Genomic DNA, 24,571 nt, shown 5'->3' on the forward strand with positions numbered 1-24,571 from the left:
TTTTGCAGCACCCTGACCCACATTTCCATTTTTGCTTCTCAGATGTGCCTGATGGTCACCTCGGGCAGTCACCCGCACTGACCTCTCCCCTGAACTCCCGTCCCCTGGTCCTGTCCTCCTTGCGCTGCCTTCAGTCCCTTCCTCAGCAAAGCGTTCCTGGAGCTCAGTAAGGTCAGGTCACCCCTCCTAGAACCTGCTCTGTCAGCTTATCACGGTCCGTCAATAAATACTCGTCATGCATTACATCTCCGTTATCCTGGGCCAGGTTCTGTGAGGGCAGGGACCATTTTTCTGTTTCTTGCTTCAGTATAACATGCCGCTGTCTGGCACATAGTAAACTTCTAATAAATACTTAGTTGAATGAGTGAAACAGCGAACAGATAGCAGCTGGCGAGGGTGTATGTGTGGTTCGTTGGCGGGAGCAAGGGTGGTTGGAAGCACAAGAGAAATCTCTCCCATGGATTCTGCGATTCTTTGGTGAATTAATGAGCTCCGTTCGGCAGTGATGTTATTTCAGATGTGTTTGGTTGCGCCCCATCTTCTGACTAACGCAAGCCAAGTTTTTCTTGGGCTTTAATTTCAGTATTTTGTGACAGAAAAAGATAGATCTTTTGGAGTATGCTTAGACCAGGAATCATGCTGACGCGAGCTATCATTTAACCAAAACCCCCCACGCTCCGATCACTGGGTCAGCTGGTCATGCCCACGTACGTAACCGTCCTCCGTGGGCTGGGGATGAGGGCATGTGACACCTGTGGGATCCAGGCTCCTTCCCCAGAGGAAATCTGCAGTTGGGACCCTGTGAGACCTACACTTTCTTGGCCACCCTTGTGGATTGGGAACCCCAGGCTGGCTGTCCTATCAGAGCAAACCCCACCCCACCCCCCGCTGGCTAGGAACCTCGGAGTGCGGCTCCATTTCTTGGAGTTAGGTTCTGGAGGCCAGTGGGGACTTCCAGGTTTAGGGAGACAGCACGTCATAGGGGTGTTTAGCAGGGAAGGACTGGCCCGGCCCCGGCCCAGCTGTCCACTGGCCCGCTCACTTGTGGGTCACCCACAGTAATGACACGGTAGGAGATGCCGTCGGAAAATCCCCACTCCGCTGCCGCAGAGCCCGTTTTGTATTTGTCAGTTCACTGTGGAAAGTGGGATTTTATGTTGTTGTTTCCAAATAGAAACCGCCCGAGCTTTATTTGAAATGTTTTTCTTTCATCCTTTTTTGATCTGTGTTTTCATCAGTTGTCCTTGATGTGGGTTTCTTGTTTTGTTTTGTTTTGATTGGAGGGGGAGGGGGCAGGCACCGAGGGAGAGTCCAAACAGGGGTTTTTTTCCCCTGTTCTTTTCTCTCTCTCTCCCCCCACCTTCTCTCTTCCTTTTTTTTTTTTTAATTTTTAATTTTTTTAAAAATTTTCAGCATGGAGACATCTCATTTGTAAGTTTTACTTACGTACAGAAATGTAGCAGTTTACAGGAATGATAAGCGATGGTGTTTTTCCCAGTGACCCTGTGTAAAGGAAGTGTGGCATGATGACAGGCGCAGAGGCCCCAGGGGTGGGGAGACACACCCAGATTCTGCTCCCCTAAAATGGGCCTGACCCCCCTAGGGTCATCATGTTTGTAAAGTGCCCATCATGTGGTTTTTTGACGAATAGATGTTCTCATACACCCTATTAAAGCTGTTAATTCCTATGAGAAAGGTGAGTTTTCATCTGTGATTGTGCTGTGAATCAGTGGTAGGACTCAAATCATCATGACAATAAAAGTCCAATCACAGAATAGGGTAGGGAGTCCAGAAACAGATTCCCACATACACAACAGAGGCCCCCACAGCTCATCAAGAAAAGGATGGTCTTTTCCATAAATGGGACTGGATTAATTCAGTTTCCATAATGGGGAAAAAATAACCAGCTACCCATCTCACATTCCTCACACATGTTAACTCAAAAAGAACCACAGACCTCCGTGTGAAAGGTAGAACAGGAGTTCCCACAGGGCATCATAGGAGAGCATGGTTATTAGACTGGGGTAGGCAAAGATTTCTTAAGACACAAAAATTGTAACCCAGAACTGCGTGCTGTAAAAGAAAGACTTTGCAAAGGGATTTACTTTGCAGTTATCTCCCAGAGGACTTCTGTTTTAGTATGTAAAAGGGCTTCTACAAAAGGTAATTCAGGTTTCAGAAGTGGACAGAAGACTCATGGCATTTCGGGAAAGACAAAATCCAAATGACCAGTAAACGCAGAAAGAGGCCGGCATCGCCAGTCGTCAGGGAAATGGAAATGGGCCCCATGATGGCTGATAAGAAGGGCCACCAGTAGCGAGCAATGGCGAGGATATGGAGCAAGCTGATGAGGACGGAAACTGCAATAATCCCTTTGGAAAACTTTCTAGCGGAGTCTGCCGACACGAGACCCACACACCTGCCCTGTGAGCCAGCTCCCCACTCCCAGCGTGTCTCTCAGAAGATGGGCAAGAGCGCCCACGTGGCGTGATTCGTAAGGGCCCCAGAGTGGAAACCTCCCAGATACTCATCAGTCGTAGAAGGGGTAAAAATCGTGTTAGCTCTTTCCCTCTAGAGGAGCTTCTGGTGGGATCGGTGTCGTCTTGCTTCTGCCCCGAGTCCTCTTTATCTCTGAGTCCCCAGCATTAAACAGCTGACGGACAGTCGGTGACACTGTTCCGTGGTCGAGCTGACAGTTAAACGCTAGAAAAACTCGGCATGCTGCTTTAGTTTCAAAAGGTAGACTTCTGGTTTGGCTTCCCAGTGATCTAATTCAGTTTTTTAAAGCCTCTCATTGGTGCCCGTACCACTCACCTCGTGCGTTTGAAGATGTCAAACCGAGTGTTTCTTCCCAAGCAAAGCAAACAAGTGCACATACACGGGCCCGCAGGTTAGCGGAGGCCTCCCGGGGGTCCTGGGTGTGAGCCAAGCCCGGGGCTGAGGACTGGACAAGGCACTGGTGCCACTCCCAGGCATCTGAGAGTGTAACACGCTGCCTCCAGTGCCCCCCAACACACACACACACACACACACACACACACACACACACACACACACGGATGCATCTAAATGGAACCATTCAGAGTGAAAGAGGGAAGAAGTCCTGTTTGTGTGGCTTCTATGGTATCCTAGCAACTGATTCCCCAGTGCCTGGAGCTGATGGCTGGAGGGAGTCCCTGCACGGTTATGAATGAGGCTTTCACAAAAGTGGACCAGTTTCCTCATTCAGGTGTTTTGGCAAATGGACTGTTCTAAAAGGAGACTCAAACACTTGAAGTTGCCTTCCTTCAGATCGTGTTACTTAGCATCTAGTGATGTGCTTCTGGTTTCCTTCTATCTTGAAAATCAGAGGCTGGAGGTGACAAGTGTCATCAGCGCACATATCTGCGTCCAGCGGGCCGAGGAGCGGCGCGGCGGTTCCAGCTGCCTGTCCCTGGGTTTTGTCTTGCTAAGCCTGGTTTGCCGCGTTCTTCCCTGTTGCGGAGGCCAGGATGCGTCAGGATCTGCTGTATGTGCTAGACTTGAACTAAGATCAAGGTGGCTTGAGGTTTATCCTCACTGAAGTTAGGAAGTGGGAGTCCGTCGTTCCCCGTGGTGAGGTGCCCAGTGTAGACTGTGTCCCCTACAAGCAGCCTCCTACCCCTTGCACTCTCTTACCCTGGGCAGTGACCCAGGCAGGGCCGCCCCCACCACACTGAAAGCTGGTACCTTGGAAGCCCCTTCCCCAGACTGTCACATCGGCCACCTGGCCTTGCGAATACCCAGTTTATTTCTCAGTAGTTACTGTTAATGTTTTAAGTAAGACCACATAAAATTCTTTTGAAAACAGAAACAACACTTTATGTAGATATTTACTGCCCTTAATTCTTAATCTGAGGGGTCCTGCACCTTGTGGCTGATTGATCTAACATTGCCGTCCAGTGAGCGTCCTTCAAGGAAAGGATGTCCCTGGGAACACGTATTAGACATTCTCACGTAAATAGTTCCTCCGTGCTAGTCTTCCGTGGTGGCTGTGAGTTTGTTAGCCCACAAAGGTATTTTTAATTTTGAAACAACATGAAATAATTTTTCATGTCACTTTTTTTTCCTGGGTTTTTTTTTTTTTTTTTAAGATAACATTTTCTTAGAGCAGTTTTAGGTTTGCAATAACACTGAGAGGACAGTACAGAGATTTCCTCTGTTCCCGTCCCCACACGTTCACGGCCTCCTTTGTGATCAGCGTTCCCCGGCAGGGTGGGACACTTGCTGCAGTTGGAGACTGACTGCGGACACATCACTGTCACCCACAGGCCATCAATTACACGAGGACACCCTCCTGGGGTCCTGCGTTCTGAGCCTGGACAAATGTGTAATGACGTGTGTCCACTGTTGTAATACACGGAGTGTCCTCACTGCCCGCAAAACCATCTGCTCTCTGCCCGTTCGTCCCTCCCCACCAACACCCATCTTTTTTTTTATCTGGAGGTCTTTCAGAATGGCCTGGGAAAGTCGGAATGACACAGTACGTGGCCTCTCAGATCGGCTTCTTTCACTTGCTGCTCAGGTGTCCTCGAGACTTCTCAGATGTGACGGCTCGTTGCTTTTTAAGTGCTGAATAGTATCCCATTGTCTGCATGGACCAGAGACTTGTTTCTCAGAATCGCTCTCTCTGACAGTCTGTCCGCACCTTGGTCGTCCTGCACATGTCCCCGTTGTCTGTCTCTACAGGATGCTGTAGAGCTTTAGAAATTCTTTGCATTTCAGGACATTTATATCTGCCGTATAGATTAGACCATAAGAAATGTCTGAAACATCAGCCTAAACCTCACACATGTGACAGTTTCCTTCAAACGCATCCTCTTGTGGGGCTGCGCTCCCTGTCCAGAGAACCTGTCCGCACGGAGCAGTTTGCACTGCTTTCGAAAGCATACGCTGTGAAGTTTACCAGTCACCAGGAGAGCCATTGATTATTGAATGTCATCTCTGTGCCCAATGTAGTACTCAAACTTGTGACCCAAGACTAAGAGTCTCATGCTTTCCTGAGTCAGTGAGGCACCCCACGAAGAAACCTTTTCTTTTTTGTGCTCTGTAATAAACCGCCTCTCTGTCCGCAGATGGCATTACCAAGAGGCATCGCTGGCAGATCGCATGTGACAGAGCCCTGGGGCAGTTGTTAGGCACAGTGGCCCCCAAGGATGAAGGTCCACTTCCAGAAGAGCTAGTGACTTGAGAACCTGCTGATGCCAGCACATGAAGGGTCTTGGGCAGTTCCTGATGCATGATCGGTGCCTAAGCAGCAGTAGTAGTAGTAGTGGTGGTGGTAGTGGTAGTATTTAGCTTAATGTATTTTCTTGCAAAGTTAATTGTTTGCCAGTTTTTCTTTCTGCATTCCCTTTCTTTATTAAAAAGAGCAGTGACACTTGGGTGTGTTTAGGATGTTAACAAATGATTTTTTTAAGTTGTTGGATTTAAATAACATTGCTACAGGGACCGTGTATTCTGTAAAACACTTGAGAGATTGGGTTGCCAAAGTTTGGCAGAGAGAAACGTGTTCCAGGTAACCCTGACTAATGTCAGTATTTTTCCTAAAATGACCTCGGTCAGATTTAGCAGTGACAGACGAGGGTCTGGTCCAAACATCGGTGTACCGCAGCCAGCCCTGTACCGTTAAAAAGTCACTCTGGCTCTTTTCTTTTGACATCCTCAGTCTTAGCAGGAAGTGTTGTGTTCTCAGTGCCACTTATTTTTCTAGAACCATCTGATTTAAAAAAAACAAAAACAAAAACAAAAACGAAAACCAAACAAACCCGATTGAGTGAGTGTTTTGAGTCTCTGAAGGAACGAACTCAGGGAGCAGCCGGCCCGTAAGTCCTTGTCAACTCCGTGAAGGAAGCTGTGTGCTCAGCTCCCGCTCAGAGGCCCATGAGAAAGGCACTTTCCAGGCGGGAGTGGTGGGTGGGACGGAGGAGAGCCGCACCAGGGACCCCGCATCCTGAGCTCTTTGTGTCCTCTGCAGACCACTTAGAGGACATACAGGGCCAGCTTCCTGCGCGGAGTCGACTGCCTCATGGGCAAGGCGTGCTGGCGACAGGGAGAGGGAGGCCTCTGTTCACTCGGGCTTTCTTAGCCCCGTGGTTTGGTGGACCCGCATTCACCCCTTTGCTTGGACACTGGCACAGATCTGGAAGACTGAAAAAGGAAGCTAGCTTGCAGATATCCCCTTTCCCCATCTTAACCGGCCTCTGGTCTGCTGCACATCCTCTCCGAGGCAGAGGCGAAGTGCTCTTGGCCCCGGGGAGCAGGCGTTGTGTTGTGGGTTGTGAGTCCCGGCCACCCTGAGAAACCTGCCAGCTCCCAACCCAACAATGGCCATTGGTTTCTGTGCGCTGCCAGGAGAGGCTGTTTGAGGAGTGGACAGACCTTTTCTTCAGGGTTAACTGAGTACAACTGAAAACAGGCCCTGTGCTGTGAAAAAGCCTCATGGGTGGACGGAAGCCAGCCCAGAGCAGAAATAAGAGACGGCCCGCAGTTGGGCAGCAGGGACCTAGCCCTGCGCCGGAGACTTTTCACATGACCGCGCTGAGCCTCACTTTTACAAGAGATGCTTGTCTTCGAGTTTGGTTCGCGGCCGAATTTCTCGTTCTTACAGAAGCTCACAGAATGATGACTTTGTCAGATGTGGATAAAGATCCACACTTTCTGGGTGAGGATAGGAAAAGCCTAAAAAAAGTCAACACATTTTCCCCATTTTTGGGGGGTTTTTTTTGAGAGAAATCAGATTTTGTCAGAATCAAAATGACTTCTTTCTCTTCCAAAGCACTTCTAGAAGCCAGCCCCCTCTTATTCAGGGATTTCTTCTGTGTGTAATTAGGAAGCACCAGGAAATCCTAACAGGTTTTCGTGAAGGAAACCTCCCACCGGGCTGCCGGAGCACCGACGCCCGCACACTGCCCTTCGGTCGCTGAGACGGTAGAACCCACGGGATTCGGAGGGTTGGGGTGTCAGCGGCAGTGTTTCTGCTACAGGCTAGTTGGCGGACCCACACACCTTTAGTCCCAGTTCAGTTGTCATGCTAAGTGTTCGAGACTGTTCTACCTTGACACAGAAGGTGCTTACCGAAAAGTGGGAAGAGTATATAGGCACCACTTGGAAAAGATTGTGAAGCAGGCGTGTGCGGAACCAGCTCCCGGGTGCGGACAGAGTCGTGGCCCGGTTGTGCCGAGCCCGCCGCTGCGTCCGCCCTTCCCCGGCGGGCTCGCCTCCCCGCACGGGGGGCTGCGGTGGGCCGTCTCCGGATGGGCTTCCGAGGAGCCCTGGCCTGATGCCTGTCACCGGCCATCAGACTCACCCTCCGGATCACTGCGGACGGCTCGCGGCGCTCTCTCCCAGCAGCAGCTTTTTCTCTGAGCTGTTGCTGGGCTTTTCGGTGTTTGAACTCGGGGGCTGCTGTCATCGACCGTGAACGGCGCCGCAAACATTTCTGGAATTTCCGTCCTGCGGCTTGTTTACCTTCAGCGCGCCCCTCCGCGGCACCACACTCTTCGGAGTCGGCTGTACGGGTTTATTCTCCCGTCCTGCGCGCTCGCCGGCGCCGGACAGGGACCTGGAGATGTTTCCCGCTCCGAGGCGGACAGCGCGCTTCCGGGATGCTGCGGGAGGCGCTGTCCTCGGTCACAAGCACGTTTTGACACTTACCGACCATTGGGACTTCCCGTGTCACAAAGATGCCGCCGGATATTTTTCTGTCTCTATTTACATTTTCTTTCTTTTTCTTCAGTTGACTCATGAACCCAGTTCCCGTATTTCTCCGTTCGTTTATGTGAATTGAAAGCGTCCCTCCGATCCGCAGCCTGTCTTATTTTCCTGTTGTTTTTTATTTTTCTTAGGTATCTTTCTTACTGAGAGGTCAGTGTACCGCGCACAACGTGTGGGTGTCCGCACATACGTACGCACCCCACAGCCGTCACCCAGAAGAAGATCAGTCCCGTCCCCTGGAGGGCTCCTTTGGGCCCCTTCTCACCCAGCACCACTTTCCAGAACGGACTCTGATCTGACTTCTGGGGTGCTTGGGCGAGTTTTTTCTTCCCTCTGCGGTTAGTGGGTTTGTGTCTCCCTGAGGCCCTGAGGCTGGAAGAGCTTCTCTCCGTATTTTTGCTGGCAGCTCTGTAGTTCTGCTGACAGATCTGAGGTCTACCAGAAGCTCATTCTTGCCAGGCGTACAGTCGGGGTGCAGTTGTTTCATTGTCCTCCTGTGGTTCTGTAGTTGCCCCACCATGAGAAGACCTTCCTTTCACCCCTGGCTCTGCGGGACACATGTCACTGTCCCATAGGTATGATTCTGTTTCTGTTCTGTGTTCAGAAGATTGGCCTTCCATGGTTCCTACCTGATACCGTCTTCATTGTAGTACGTGACCGTCTTGACAGCCGGGAGAGCCAATTTCGAATGTTAAACAGCCTTTCCTACACGATCCTTTTCCTGTGTTGCTGGATTCAGGCCCCTGGTGTCTGTCATCACTTCCGTCTGTGGATTCTGTATGTGTCTCCTGCTGTCTCCTTGGGTACACAGTGGACACTGTTCTCGCTGCTGGGGACATAGTGCTGGCCAAGGAGGAGACCCCCTCTCTGCTCTCGTGAGGCCTGCGGTCTGGTCGGGGGTACCTTGAGGACAGGTGCTCAGATGTTCCTGGCAAAGAGAGGGCCCTGTAGTAAGGGCTGGCTTGAGCAGAGGTGGGGAGGGGGTGCCTCTTCCTGACCTCCCGCCTCCCGGCCTCACCCCGCCTATCAGCCCTTCCTGATTTCCCTCCTGGCGCACTGGCCTCCCTCTTCCACTGGTACCTCCGGCTCTTCCCTCTCCCAGGCCTGCACCTGCCGCTGCTCGACCTGGGCTGCTCCCCTGTGTACACTGGCCAACCCCTGCTGGTTCGTCCAGTTTGAAATAAATACTGTGTATTGGAGAGAAGTCTTCCGTGATCCCAGTTCGAACAAGACCCCCTTTCATTGTTTCAGCGTCTGCTGTCATGTAGCATTAGGACTGTGATACTCAGCTGGAATTCGGTGCTGCTTTCCATGAATGTACCACAAAGGTCAGCAGCCCTGTGGCATCAGGCCGTCCCCATCCCTGACTCGATGCTTCTGGAGCACACAGGTGCGTATGCACAGATACACCGTTTCCGCTCCTTCCTCCCTCCATGGTGATCGCCATTGCTCTGTCCCCTCGTTGAAAAGTGACAGAGGGAGAATGAAGAAACCCAGCAATGCTGCTGGGTTTAACAAGACCCGCATGTGCCATCAAATGCTGGCGGGACACTGATTTCGGGGATGCATTGAGCAGGTCACGTGGGTAGCAGCCAGAGAACTAATTGGTTCTGACAGTTGAGTGACAGATTTTTCCTGACACCGGTGAGTCTAGCTCTCTCTGTGGCCCAGCTTTGTTGACCACAGGGGGACTCCCTGCAGCAGAGGCAGTGGCGGCCGGCCCGTGTGTCTAGCAGAGCTAGCCTCTTGATCCCGGTCCTCAGGATTTTATTTAAACCCCATGAGCACTCTGTGAGACAGAGCCTGTCAGGACCCCCATTCTACAGAAGAGGAAGTGGAGGCAGAAAGGTTTTGTAACCGGCCACGGCTCTGCGCTCTGCTGGTGAGAACAGGCACGGCATTTAGAACCTGTACTTTCTCACTCTAGGAGCCAAGAGCTTCGTCTGAGTCCTGGATTGGCCTCTGACTCGCTGGGGAATGCCTTTGTCCCCCTCACTGAAGGGGAGAAGCAGCTGAGACGGGGGTCATGAAGCCCCAGGCCGGACAGGAGCCGGGGCTTCCACAGCCTGCCCGGGGCCCTCTGCTGTCCCTGAGCGGTGCTGGGTGCCAGGTACGGGGCAAGACACGCCACAGACGTCCCCTCCTGCTGTCCCCGCAGATGACTCGAGCAGCTTTACCCTGACGAGCTTATGTAAACTGCCCAAAGTCCCACATCTTTGGAGATGGCAGTGTTGGGATTTGAGCCCAGGTCTGTCCTGTTCCACAACCTCCCTCTGGCCCCTGGGGACTCCTCATGGACTCCACCACCCCCTCCCCCCGCTTCTCACGCTTGCCTCTCTCCAAACCACTGTCTGCACAGCTGCCCAGGAGTGTGTCTTGGGGGGGGGCTGACTTTCTGGGCTGTGGCAGGGAGCAGGGGGAGAGGCGCGCAGGACGGCCATGGCGTACCGTGGAGCAGACTGCCCCCAGGTGACTAGTGACATCTGGGCCAAGGACAGTGACAACAGATGCTCGGTGCCTCTTGTACTCAGCAGGGGAAGCCTCCTTGCCTCTCCCTGCCTGCTGTGTCTCACCTCACGTCTGCCAGAACCCCACCCTGTTCGCTCTTCTCCTACGTCTCCGTAGCTTGGCAGCGTCTCTGACCCTCAGCTGTGCCTCCGTGACGTGGGACGCCATCAGCGCTAGGCCGACACTGGTCTCCGTCGTTTAGACGACACAACTTAACTCTTCCTGCCCTAAATACTAATTTCATTTTGAACTCTTCGTTGGCTGCTTCCCAGGTAATTTCGCAGAGGTGGTCGCTCTAGTATCTCCCAGCCTGTCCTGCCCTTTGGGATTTCTTCGAAGAGACAGGGACCTGATTTCAAGTGTCAGGAAACCTAGCCTTCTTTTAACGGGTGTTGTAGGCAAAGTCTAGAAGCTCACGGTCAGAGTGAGCGGGAGGCAGACCCACCCTTCCCGCAGACATCTCCCCCTGCCTGTGCGCCCGCTTGCAAGTGCTTGGAAGCCGCGTGGCCACGTTGCTCCAACCCTGGCTTGGCCCCTTCTGGTTGTGTGACCGCAGACAAGCCCGAGCCTCTGTGTCCTGTGTTCTCATCAGTAAAATGGGGTGGTTGTGCACCCCTGTGGTGTGGTGCGTTTGTAGAGGATCAAGTGGTCTGACCCTCTGCTGGGGTTCGGTCCTCCAGCCCAGCCGTGCTCACATTGAAGGCAGCAGTAATGTCGTCTCTGAAGAGAAGTTCATTTGAGGCAGCTAGCGACCCGGCGAGTCCCCGATCCCGAAGAGCACAGCACGCCTGGCAAGCGTCCTCTTGCCCAGCGCACGGGGCCTGGGGCTTCCGGGCTGTCTCTGCTGCGCTCCTTCTGCTCACACACGGTCAGTCCTCAGGGCCCCACGATCTTGGAGGCCAGCGCACCCTCTCCTGCCTTGTTCTCCACGTCGGCCATGGCCACCTCACCCCTGCAGCACCAAGGCCAACTCGGAGCAGCACTGGGCGTCCGCATGCGTTTACTCAGTAACGTCTCACATATGGTCCCAATGGTGCGGAAGATTCCAGGGAGAGAGAAGGCAGGCACCAAGGGCCCTTCGTCCAGCAAATAGCCAGTCTGCGTCTCTCTCTCTGTGCCGGGAGCTCCGGGGACGAGGACAGTAGTCCCTGCACACAGGTGCGCACGTTCCCTAGAAGGACTGAAGATTTTCCCAGTGACAGCAGCCTGAGAAGGGGCACCGAGAGGGAGGGTCACAGAGGGGAGGGACACCCAGCATGAGGGGCTCTAGAGGAATCATCCCGGCACCATTGAGTGTCTGGGCCCTGCCCACCATGCTCTGGCCCGACCGAGCACACGGCTCATGGGGGCTGGGCTGGCGTCCCAGAAGCGACATTGGAGGGCTGCCCCGGATACAAATGGAACGACTTCATGGCCCCAGAAGCTTTTCATGTGGTTTAAGTTAGAAGTGGTATTGGTTGTTTCTGATCCCGAAACCTGTTGTGTGACACGGACGCCAGACTCTGACTCTTCGTACCACACTATGCTTTCAAGTGGCTGGTAAGATGATTCCAGAATACGTAATGGACAAAATTAGTCTCAGGCCCGTAGGATCCTTTACCACCAAAACCCCGTGGATGTGGGGTACCTGCCGCGTGGCCCTCACTCGGCCACAGAAGCTTTTGGAGTGGGGAGTGCGTGTGGTGACAGAGGGCAGGGTATCGTCTTCCCATCACTCCCATGCCAGATGCACAGGCTGGCTGGTCACGGTGACAGCGACATCTTCTTTGCTCATCTTGGATGTTGGTTTTTTTTTTAGAAAGAGACAATGAGAGAGAGCATGAGCAAGGAGAAGGTCAGAGGGAGAAGCAGACTCCCCGTGAAGCAGGGAGCCCGAAGCGGGACTCGATCCGGGAACTCCGGGATCATGACCTGAGCTGAAAGCAGCCGTCCAACCAACTGAGCCACCCAGGCGTCCCTCTACATCTGGGATTTGTAAAGGGCCCAGAGCGAGCTGCTGCTGAAGACATGGGGCCGTGTGGGGTTGGAGGCACGGTCCGGGCTGGGGGGAGGGGAGGAGGCCCGTGAGGTTGTCACTATCGGATCACCCCTGGAAAAGCTCCACTTACGGAAAGTAAATTGTGCGTACTGAGGACAGAGAACGTGCCCTTTGTTTCAGAGTCACTAAGAGAGTAAGAGAGTGCCGATTTGGGTTAGGCCCGGAGAGAGGATGTCTTCAATTGACATTTGCATGGACACAACGATCAGAATTGGTTTGTTTTCCTGGGCCTTGTCATACTTCCTTTGATGTCCCAGTTCCCGAGGGATCTAGGGGCCAGCAGAGAGCCTCTGCTTTCAGAGATGGTGTTTCGGGGATGACTCTTCCCTCCGAGAAGACAAACTGCTCCTTCTCAGAGCACATACCAACCCCAAGTATTACTTTATGTTCTTCAGATGGGACCTCTGATCTACAGACCTGGCAGTTATCCCCCCACCCCACCCCCCGGCTCTTCTGTTAACGTTATTGTTTTTACCACTCTCGGGATTCACAATTAGCCAGTAATTGGCAAATAAGAGAGGACACGTCCATCCGTGTGTAAATGCTGTTAAGACACGACACACCGCAGGGCCCGGGCAGCAGGAATCAGCACGACGCTGAGACACGGGAACCACAGATGTTCCCTCATATTAAAATACAAAACTGTGGAGGGAAATTAGAAACCAGATAGACCAACAATTTGGAGAGGGAAGAGGGAGCCAAATGGCTGGTTTTGCGATGGTTATTGGGCACACGCAGTTTCCAGCAAGGAGACCCCCAGATAGAATCCACGCTAGAAAGACTCCTCCTTTAATTTTCTGATGGAGAAGAGTGTGTCGTTAGCTGAGTGACATATGAGTGTGAAGAGTGGAAGGTAATGACGGTAGACCGAGGGGGCAGTGAGGTGACCTATGTCGGCCTTCGGAGGTAGAGGCAGCCTGTGCCGGAGAAGCGTGGGTGGCTTTGGGGAGGAAGGATGTGGTGGTGGTTTCTGGGTCAGTCCCTCCTCAAGGACCTCTCCTGCCCGACCGCCTCCCCTGCTCCGTGTCCCAGCTAAACTGCCATCTCTCCTGCCTCCGCATCGGCACCTGCTCACTGTCCCAACGCCCCTGAGCCGTGTGGGCGCTTCCTCTACCGCCTGCACCCAGAAGTCCTCCTGGGTTTGCATGAGCTCCTCCTCCAGCAGAAGGCTCAGGGGCACCCAGGGGTCCCCGAGCAGCGGTTTGGGAAGTGCCACGTTTTCCCTCAGAAAGCGAAGACTTGGAGAGCGGGGCCGAGGTTGGTTAGGACTCTGGGAACGCCCCCTCCAACCCCAAGCACGCCATCCCCGACACGGGGCGGCTTCTCGGACTTGAGCGGCTGGGAGGAGGGCGGAAGTAGGTCACCGCAGCAGGAAGAGAAGGCGCTCTTCCCACGCCGCGGCCTGTGCTGGGTCTGTGGCCGGCAGACATGACATACTGAGAAGTATTGGGGTTTTTAGCAACGTAAAGCATTTCCCGAACTGTTTTAAACTAAACTCCTTTCTTGCACTCTGAAAAATTCTGTAATTTTACCAATTCTGTGAAGATACTAGTTTAGATATGGAGCTTGTGTAAAATCATCCTCATCTTTAGCAGAGATTATTACTGATTTGGGGGGAAGCCTGCTTAAAGTGCACTTGCCTCGCTGAACATCGTCTTCTCAGACCAGCCTCATAAAAGATTTTTCATACTCTCTGCCCTATGAAATAGTATACTTTACTAGGCACTACATAAATCCCTTGCCATAAGTGGGTTTGTTGTCTACAAGTAATGTTGAAGAATATATTCCGGAAGCAAAAATTAAATGTAGATTCTAAAATACAGTACGTCTATTGGATATATGCCTAGTAGAGATTCTATTAAGTCTAGATGTATCCATTATTCATCTGTACACACACAGTATATAAAGCATTGTATTTAGATAGGGCACATATAGTATGTATACACATCAGCAAAATCTTTAAATATATTTAAATTGTTTTAATGTAAGTTTTTCAATGCCAGTACTTTTTTTTTAAAGATTTTATTTACCAACAGAGATCACAAGTAGGCAGAGAGGCAGAGAGAGGGGGGAAGCAGGCTCCCTGCTGAGGAGAGAGCCCAGTGCGGGGCTTAATCCCAGGACCCTGAAATCATGACCTGAGCCGAAGGCAGAGGCTTTAACCCACTGAGCCCCCCAGGCGCCCCTAATGCCAGTACTTTTAAAAGCTCGTTTATAAAATTCAACAGATACTTACTGATGCCTTCCGTGTTCTAAGCCAGAGGTTGGCCAACCTTTTCACAGGTATCGTTGGCTGTGCCCACTGTCCGGTCTCTGCCGCAGCCCCACAGCTCAGCTGTTGGAGCACAAAAGCAGCCAGAGTCCGTACATAAATGAATAGGCGTGGCTGCGTACCAATAAAACTTGACTTATTCTGGACACTGCAGTCTGAGTTTCAAATAATTTTCACGTGTCACACACTAGTAGTAGTCTTGATTATTTTTCCAAGCATTTAAGGAAACAAAAACTAAACTTGTGTCTGCACAGAAACACAAGCCCTAATTTGCCGACCTCCATTCTCAGCAGTCTTCCAGCTAGAGAGCCAGAGCAGTGACCAGAAGGGAGTCGCTATCCCCCACCCCAGCCCCTGCGATCCCATACAGCACAGGACTTTGTAAGTGTGTCTGTTCCCAGTAACTGAAAGACACTGCCTGCCTTAGAGGGAGTCTTCCTCGTCGGACAGTTCCAGCTTTAGTGTTTACACTCACCTGACTTTAAAGTGAATTTGGGGGGCGCCTGGGTGGCTCAGTCATTAAGCGTCTGCCTTCGGCTCAGGTCGGGATCTCAGGGTCCTGAGAGCGTGCCCCACTTCGGGCTCCCTGCTCCACGGGAAGCCTGCTTCTCCCTTTTCCTCTGCCCTTTCCCCCTCCCTGGCTTGCGCGTACACGGGCTCGCTCTCGCTCTCTCTCAAATAAATAATCTATAAAGTGAATTTGACACATAAATGTGCTAGCTAGTAATAGTCTTGCTATGTGGTATTTTTTCCTAGATCATGTCATCTGCCGGCCCCCGTTTCTGCGGCCCGTGACACCTCATCACCTTGCTTGTGCCGAGCCACAAGGTTCGGTGCTGGGCCCGTGTCTTTCGGAAGCTGGGGCCGTGGCTCTGGGCTCCGGGCCCCGGAGCGGCCTTCGCCTTCCCAAGCTCAGCAGTCCTGAGCTGCTCGGTCTTTGTGCTTCTGCCTGCTTCCAGACACCGGAGCCCTCCGCGGAGGAGCCGGCCGGCCCTGTGGCGTCCTTGCTCGAGGTCGCTGCTGGCAAGGCCCTTTCAAGGTAGCTCTGAAGCTCCCAGGCTCACGCCTTGTATTTGCAGTAGCTATGGAAACTTTAGAAGCCGTCTCTCTAAAGCTGAGCACACAATAAAGCACTTCACGTGTTGGTAGGATTAGGCTTTGGAAGATGTTTAATTTTCTCCCCCACTCTTTCTTTCCGTCTGTCTCTTCAGAGTGGGAACAAGAGGGCCATGTGAATATTAACTGGGACTCGCTTTAATCTCCCTAGTGACACTCGGGGCTGCCCAGGGCTCTGGGCTTTCAGGGGCGCTAACGAGGATGGTCATGCATATTCATGAGCCGGGCCCGCGGTAAGGGCTGTGTTTCAGTGTTTCTCTTTTCAGACCGAATTTTATGAAAGAAACAACCACTCAATTTGGTTTTTTAATTATTATTAAGTCAGAGAGCCCAGACAGCAGGACTAGAATGTTCTCCCAAGAAATCAGGGCCCATTCGAGCACGTCTGTGTGGCACTTAGTCTGTAGCCAGACGACACCGCCCCGAAGTGCGGGCGCTCGCGGGGGTGGAGGGCCAGAGCGCGCCTTTCCTATCTGCCCAGGAAAAGTGTGCGGCGGGACGCCGTGCTCTGACTCCATGAAATCCTCCTCTTTTAAACAAGTACCATTTTCCTTATATAAGAATGTGACGCGTGCATTTAAGTGCAGAGGGGGCGGTTTTGCCCTCTGGTTATTTCTCACGTTCAAGGTGTGCCTAGGAGCTGGCTCTGCGTGTGGCCGTGCTCCACCCAGCCCCTCCTCTCCCTCGGCTCCCATCCTCTGGCCCTCCGAGCACCAATTTTGTAAAACTACAAAAATGCCTCTTCTGCTTCAGGCTTTTCTGCCTCATCTGCTAGGCTGTCCGTCTGGGGGCTGTGCCGGGGGTCTGTCCCTCGAGAAGTTCACGGCTTTTGTGTCTTGTTCCTGGCGCAGTGCTGGCCCCGCTGGGAGCAGCGCCCTTGCCGGGTCTGTGCTGCTCTCTCCCGGGAGGTAGACGGGGCGGGCGTGTCAGTGTTTAGTTTCCAGGCGCTGTGAGGGTGAGGTGCTACGGAGCCACCGGGGCAGGATTTTCACAAAACGCGTTGGTTGCCTCAGCACCATGAGCATGACAGACCTGCTCTCGTCTGCCCACGTGGTGGGAATTCTCCTGGGGGCTGTCGTCCCCAACCCTTTGCTGACCCAGAGCACGCAGCTTTCTCGCCTGGGCTGCATGTGGATGGGTTTCCCGTCCTCCCCTTCCTCCAGCCTGCAGAGCCCTGAGTCAGGAAACCACCCTGAGAGCAAGAGGGAAAAACACACGTTTGTGCAGGTCCCTGCTGTGTCCCCACAGCCCCACCCACGTGCCGAGTGGGGAGATGGCACTCCCGGGATCACACGTCGCGCAGGCCTCGCACGTGCGCAGGAAGACTTCATGGGGTATTTGGGTGGACACACAGACGCAGACCTAGGTCACCGGTAATGTTCGCAGCCCACTTGGTGTCAAGGATGCCTGGCAGGAGAGGGACACGGTGGCCCTTGGGCAGGGGTTTCGTTTGCCCGGTAACGGTTTGACCACTGCCGCTCTGGGCGGTGGTTCATTCTCCAGAGACACCCTGCCATTCGTCTGGCGGCATGAAGTCTGGCCCTGGGTTCCTCCATGACTGAGCTGCACCCCCCACCCCGTTTCCAGGAGCTCTGGGGGCATGGGGGGGGGTCGGGTTTCCTGCTTTCGGTCGCATTTCAGTGAGCTCCCAGGAAGCTTCAGAAAGAAGCGCTTTGCTTCCTGTCGTTGGCGTCCGGGAACTCGGCCGCGAGCTAAAATTGTTCAGTCTTCTGTTCTTGCCTAAATTTGCCCTTCAGTTGTTGGCTCCTTCGGTCAGGTCTCCTGACCCTGCCCCCCCCTTCCCATACAAAAAGAAAGTGAGGAAAGAGCAAGCCCCACTTCGGGCTCCTTGTCCTGGGAGTGATGGGCCTGTAGAGTGACGTTATTCTTGATGAGAAATTGCTTGCAGCAAATGATTCATGGTTCAGAAATTCACTAACGTGGTAGAAGTTTTTGTCCACAATCCTCCCTTTTATTCTCTCTAAACTGGTGTAGAACGGGGGTCCGGTGATCGTGGAAAAGGGTGAGAACGTTACAGTTAGGCTTTGTGCATTTGAGTATTTCTGTCTCCAGAAAGGAAATAACAGCCCTGATAAAGGTGCTGGGCTTTCTCATCGAAGAATGACAGGTAAACGGCAGAAGGATGTTCTCCCACCAAAGGGTGACGATTAATTACAAAATCGGCACCAGTTGGGCGTCACCCGTTCCAACTCTGTGCCATCTGGAACAGGTTGGTCATTTATCCTCACAAGTGCCCTTGATGATAGACCTCCAGAGAGCGGTGGGTCACTGCCCCAGCTCACATCTGCTCACCCTCTTCTCGGGGCTGCCCGCGCCCCCAGGCGGGAGGGGCAGGGATGGCGTGGACCGTCAGGGGATCAGGGGAGAGCCCGAAAGCCTTGTTGGGATTGTGAACCAATGTGGGCGTGTCAGAGGGACTGGGATGGAGTAACTTCTTAAAACCCCTGAAGATCTGTCCTGAACATGAAGGGTCGTGTTTCCTGCATCTCAGCCATCTGACTTGAGTGGACAGGCTCGTTCCTTACTGTCTTGCTCTGAGGTTATGGAGCTGGGGAAGCAGTTTGATTGACATTCTTTCTCAGAGTCTACAAGAAAGAGCCACAGGCTTTATGCACATTGAAGCCTTTCTCTGTGGCTTCGTGTGTCCAGCGAGGGGCCCGGCCTCACCACTCTGCTGGGAGCCAGGACCTTCAGGCTAAAGAGCCTGATGCATCCTGAGGGGGACACAGATGCCCCATTCTGACATCAGAAATGCCGGCACAGGAAGCATGTGGCAGTCAGGGGAAAGGGACTGTTTTTCTTGCCAACTTCCATCCGATCGTGGGCAGGGAGGTCTTGCTTTCTCTGAGAAAGTGTTTACTCCCCTGGGTGTTTGCTGTTCCCCTCCGGACCAACAGAGCGTGCCGGGCTCACTGTTCTGGGAATCGCTTTTGCGTCCCTGGATCCATGAGTTGGTACCCGGTTTCTCTGCAGTCTTTTCTAGAACAACGTAAAGCATTAAACAACATTTAATGCTTTCCTGAGATTTACACAGTTCTTGGTCACTCAAGAAAAGACCTTGGTAGCTAACACAGCCATTCTGTCTTCTCTCTGCTGTGGCCGATGCTGCCCAGAACGTGCAGAATGAGGGCTGGGGGCGGCCAGGCCAGAGGACACAGCAAATCCTTCAAAGGCTTTCTAGCTCCCTCCTTAAAATGCGGCCGAATGAGGGGAATTCCGTGCTGACTGCTAGGGAGCAATTCTTATTTATAACAGAGCTGGCTTTAAGCAAAATGAGTCTCCTGTCTGCTTCCCACTTGGCATCTTCGTGACTGACGCTGTCGTGTCTTCCTCCCCAGCGGCTCAACACCATGGTTATCTGTGCGCGCGCACGCGATCAGAGTTCAGATGTTGCTTCCCTGCTCATTCATTCTTCAAATCTCGATCAAGTACCTCCCCGTGCTGGCCGTCACACGGGCGCACACACGTGGGACATACGTGTACAGTGCACGTGTTCCCGCTTTTTCATTACTCCCTCTTGGGTGGTGTGTCCATAGCACACGCTCTGTGAGAACTTGTTCACCGAGGCTGTGTCCCTGCCCTCCCTTTCCCATCACGCTCACGTGAACTTCAGACATGGGGAACCGTGTCGGCAGATTCCTTCACTCGGCCCCTAGTTCTGACCCAGTGGGTGGTGTACGCCATCCGCAACCTCACCGAAGACAACAGTCAGAACCAAGATCTGATCGCCAAGATGGAGGAGCAGGGGCTGGCGGACGCGTCCCTGCTGAAGAAGATGGGCTTTGAGGTGGAGAAGAAGGGCGACAAGCTGATTCTGAAGCCTACTAGTGACCCACCACCGCTGGTGAGTGTGCCAGGGCGAGCCGCCGCCCCCTCTGGGTCCCAGCACCCTGTCCCCTCGGCCTATGACAGGTTCCCCCCCCCAAAGATTTTATTTGTTCATTTGACAGACAGAGATCACAAGTAGGCAGAGAGGCAGGCAGAGAGAGAGAGGAAGGGAAGCAGGCTCCCTGCTGAACAGAGAGAGCAGAGAGAGAGCCCGACGTGGGGCTCAATCCCAGGACCCTGGGATCATGACCTGAGCCGAAGGCGGAGGCTTTAACCCACTGAGCCACCCAGGCGCCCCCTGTGACAGGTTCTTCCTGAGAATATGACTGGAAGCACTTTACTTTCTAAAATGGCCAAGAAAGCCTGAAATTTAGTTGCCAATAATTTGGGGGTTTTTTGGTGGTTGTTGTCCTGGCTTTATGCTGCCGTTGTCTGAAAAGTTCAAACTCATTTTAGGGGGGAAATAGAAAAATCATATCAGAATTTTTACATGGTCGAAGTTTCTGGATTTTCTAGTGGAGAGATAGCTACTGTGAAAAGAACAGGCATCTCCCTATAGAATGCTGGGTGAGTTGTTCCAGGTTTCTCTCTCAGCTCTTGACCAAAATCTTCCCCCACCCACCTTGGATGACTCTTAAAAATAGATCTGTTATATCTGTCATTTTGTTTCTTTTTTGTTCTTCTTAGTGAATGAGCTCTCCATCAAAATACCTGAATTTTTGAAATCTGTTTCCTGGATTTTCCATCTTCTGCAGTATGTGAAATCGCAAGTGTTTGAAGATTTATTAAGTGTAAATTCAGGAACACGTGACTCCTTTAGATAATAGAATTCGATGTGGGTAAGCTCGAAAGTGAAAGTACCTGAGTATTCTGTTGTTTCTTTGCTTTAGAAACTGTCTGGTTTGCCTTTGTCCCCATGGATACAGTGTGCGTTTCAGTAATACATTGTACTTACTGTGGCAACAGATAATAAATTCTTCTTCTCGAGGGAGGGTGCGTCCCTTATTTGGCAAAGCCTGGAGCGTTTGATCGGATTCCATTTGTTCCTTCAGATGGCGAATCAGCCCAGTTCCTTTTCTTCTCTGCCTGTTGGGTTCTCCGCACTCTGGCAGGCAGTTGAAGTAGTTTCTCACTGTGATTAATTCTAGCAATCTCTTTTCACCCTTTCTGCCTTTCCAAAACATTGACAAGACTCATTTCCAGCTAATTAATTCGAGAGATGCTGAAGAATAGAGAAGCTCGCTCTTCATTTTAGGGACTGGGCTGTGCTTGTCACTGAGCCTGGCCCTGGGGAGAGAGTGGGGAGAGTGTGCGGGCCATTAACTCTTCTCTTTCCAAATCACCCGGGAAGAGACCTCCCGGACCATTGTGCTCCCAGGGGGATGCGTGCGTCGGTGAAGGGGACTCTGTGCACAGGACCACAGGATTAAAGGGATTCCTGGTCCTGTTCACTTTCAAGGACACGGTCTCCTGAAGCACGCCACTCCAGGTCCGGCCACGGCTCCGCTTTGTGGAATTGCAAAAGTAGCTTTGGGGAGCGGGAGCAGATTTGACCCTGTATCTTTCTATTTCCATCTCTTTCTATCTCCCCCACCAAATACGTACTCAGAGCTGGAGCTGGATTAAACGAGCACTGGAAATTTAGGTCATTGAAGTAAGCAACAAAAGCTCTAGGAGGGAGGTCATGTATGAACATTCCTGGACAGCCCATTACTGTAAGCTCTCTAGAGATTTTGCACAGTTCCTCTTGAATTTTCCAAAACGAAAAGATTCTGCCAGAAGCGTTAACCGAAATACTGATCATTCCAGAGTAAAGTGCTTCTGCCGTTTTTTGTAGTTGTACTTTAAATTGCTTTTGTAAAAACAGCTCAAGTATGTTCAGAATGAAATAAAAGTGGTCCCCTGTGCTAACGTACGCTCTATGTCCGAAAAAACATCATCTTCTAGAATTATGGTCATCTGTGAATAACATTTTTTTCCCCTCTCATTTATGACATTCCATCAGTAAAGAAGCCTTTGCAAAATTTAAAGTGCACGAAGAAGTCATTCTTTCCCGGGATGCAAAGCGTTAACATCCTGTCCTCTAAACAGAGCCCCCCCCCCCCCCCCCCCCCCCCCCCCCGCCAGAGGAAAAAAACAGTGGGAGTCCCTTTTTCCTTTTAACAGGTTTGCAATAGACACTTCTTTTTCTTCGCCTCTCAATGGATGTGTGCACACCAGTGGAATCAAGCAAACATGTCGGTATAAGCCATATGATAACAAACACAAATAAACAAAAGAGAGCCTTGTGTGGGAACACAGAAAGGGGTAATGGCTGTGTGTTTTCTAACTGGGAAATGTGGGACTTGCATAGTGAAAACATGCTGACGGCTGCATTGTGGCTGCTTGGATGCCCTGGCTGGCTAAGCCTCCAGCAAGACCGACAGCTTCCCTGTCCTCTGCCCCGGGCTTGGCCATTCTGAGAGCCTCGTCTTACATGCTTTCTGCAGAGGATTAAATCACCAGCTCAATCAGTCATTTAGAAGAAGAAAGGAAGGCAGGCCAGCCTAACAGCATTTGTAAAGGGACAGAATGGTCGCAGCAAGTTCTGTGGCCGTATTACTGCTTCCAAGAGCAAACTAACAAAGCTGTTCAATTTTGTAGCCTGTTTCATTATCAAAGAAAGTGGGGGAAGGCTGTTCTGCTTGATACTGAGTCCTAAGTATTTGCAGAATGGTTTTTAATGCATTAACAAGGGATGCTAATATTTCAAAAATACTTACTTTCACCATTTTAGTAATATGCTATTATAATTTGTATTTTATATATGTGTATGTCCCTATGAATACACCTCATAGGGTTGTTAATGAGGTTTTTTGAGAAGCTGATATAGAGATAGATTTTTGTTCAGTAACTTTTGAATCTAGCCACAGAGCTTGGAAACGACTAAAAGATGCCCATTTTGCAAAATTGAATATAGAGAAGTGGTTGCGGTCATTTGAGCTACAATTAGTACATTTTAAATAAAAAATTAACATGTTATTTATATGTGTGTGTGTGTGTGTGTGTGTGTGTGTGTGTGTGTCTTACACCCATTATCTACTGACGGCATTAATATCCTGTTCTTTTACCAACATCTGGGATTTAAATGTTATTGAAATGTCATCACTCTCCTTTCATTTCCATCCTTGAATGAATAAACAAAGACCTTGTTAGTGGAAATGGCAGTCACTGCAGGAGGGAGGCGTGAAAATGCGTCCGCCCTCGTCAGCAGGTTCTGCATGTAGGAGCCGGTCTTTACGTGCGAGTCAGTAAAATTGAGACAGAACTGTAAAATGCGGCGAAGTTGACGAGGAACCCTAATATTCAGAGTCTCCTACAAACCCAGTCCTTTGGAGGTTGGCTCCCTCCTGCCCCCAACCAAAGGGCATTTTTGGTGCTGTCCGCGGTCCTGATAATTCCAGCTGCAGTGGCAAGTGTGTGAAATCAGTTAAAAACCTTGTTTTCAAAATTCCCTTTTTTTTTTTTTACATCAAATCGAATTTAATTTACCATCTATAACCTACATAAATGTTAAAGGTAAGTCTTTTCTGTACCTGTAGTGGTGATAGTGTTAGCCCACTCCTTGGACTTTCCTCATCACAACCGGTTATGTCAGCGGAAATGACTTTTTGAAGGTTTTGGTCATCGATTCATTGTTGTTCCAATTGAAACGTTTAATTAGAAACATTACATTAAATGTTTCTTTTTGTTTCAACAGTATAACATAAGTTCTTCCTTTATGCACAGTGTGTCCTGCTCATTTTACGTCCGTCCGTTCAGTGGGCGCTTACATGAGGTTTTCTAGTACGGTGGTCGAAAGGCATAAATGGAAGTGAGCGCTTGGGTTGCGGCCCCCGTTTCTCGCCCGTGCAGCTCCAGGCAGACTCCATAAGCTCTGCGCCTCCGTTTGCTCAACCAATTAAATGGCGCTCACAGTAGCACCAACACCTAGTTGTGTCTGAGAGTAAAAATTGGTGAACGTGCTGACAGTACCTGTTACGTCACAAGCATTCCTTACTTCCTGCTACTCTCCCTGCTGGACCTGCGTCTTCGGGCCCCTCCCACCTCCACTGTGAGTGTGTCTGATGGAAGCACGTGGAAACCTCACCTTGTCTCCCGCTGCCCCCGTCCCCACGGTGCCGGACACATGAATGCCATTTATTTCTTGAGCAAATACTTGCGTGATGTGTTCTGTGTACCGGGCAGGGTTCTCAGCACTTGGAAAATAATAATCGTTTAACCTTCAGAGCAATGACACAGCGTATTTTAGGATTAATCCCATTTCATGGATGAAGAAGTTGAGTTGCAGGGGTTAAGGCCCAAGGCCACACAGCAGTAAATACGTGGTGATTAACTGCTATGGTTAATTAGGAGGGTATGAGTGAGGAGGAAAGTATGGCTTCTTTCCCAGAAGCACGGAAAGTAAATCTAGCAGAAGTGCCTGGACTGTGGCTCAGGACGTAGAACAAGGGGAGCTCCCTGGGAAGCACGTGGGCTTGCAGTTAGAAAATCCCGAGTTTAAACCTCACCTCCACAGACTGCCAGCTGTGTGGTCCTGAGCAAGTTGCTTAACTGCCCAGGGCCTCCATCTCCCCAGGCAGTGTCCCAGGCAGGCACTGGGGGCCCAGCAGTAGAGAAGGCAGAGACAGCCTGTGCTCTCGAGAAGCTTCTGTTTCTGATGAGAATGACAGAAAATTAACACATGAACAGGTAGGTAAAAACAAGGGCATCCCATACTGTGGTGAGGCCGTGAAGAAAACAAGGTGACTATATGGATGGTAAGTGGGGTGTTCTCTCTGAGATGGTCATGTCTGACCTGTGCGGAGAGCTGGGGCAGAGCGTTCACAGTGAGACAGCACCGAGCACAAAAGCCCCGAGGTGGCAAGCTTCACGTGGTCAGTGGCCAGGAGGGTGGCCGGGCCAGTGGGGCCAGTGCCTGGTGAGCGGGGAGATGTGGCATGAGGGAGACTTGGTCAGACGGGGTAAGCCCGAGTCCGATCATGCAGGGTCTTGGAGGCCCTGAGGGCATTTGA

General features: G+C 51.5%; 1 protein-coding gene across 1 annotated transcript in view; it reads left to right on the top strand.

Moving 5' to 3' along the window:
* The window catches only part of ATXN10 (ataxin 10), a 157,890-nt gene extending 137,382 nt beyond the window's left edge, over positions 1–20,508 (top strand). The window contains exons 11-12 of the mRNA XM_047739923.1: positions 19,346–19,533; positions 20,205–20,508. Of these exons, the coding sequence (XP_047595879.1) occupies positions 19,346–19,533; positions 20,205–20,207 (191 nt within the window). The 3' untranslated portion in view covers positions 20,208–20,508. The remainder of the gene's footprint in view (positions 1–19,345; positions 19,534–20,204) is intronic.
* The last annotated feature ends 4,063 nt before the right edge of the window (positions 20,509–24,571 follow it).

This window comes from Lutra lutra, chromosome 8 (assembly GCF_902655055.1).
Source record: "Lutra lutra chromosome 8, mLutLut1.2, whole genome shotgun sequence".
Lineage (NCBI taxonomy): Eukaryota > Metazoa > Chordata > Mammalia > Carnivora > Mustelidae > Lutra > Lutra lutra.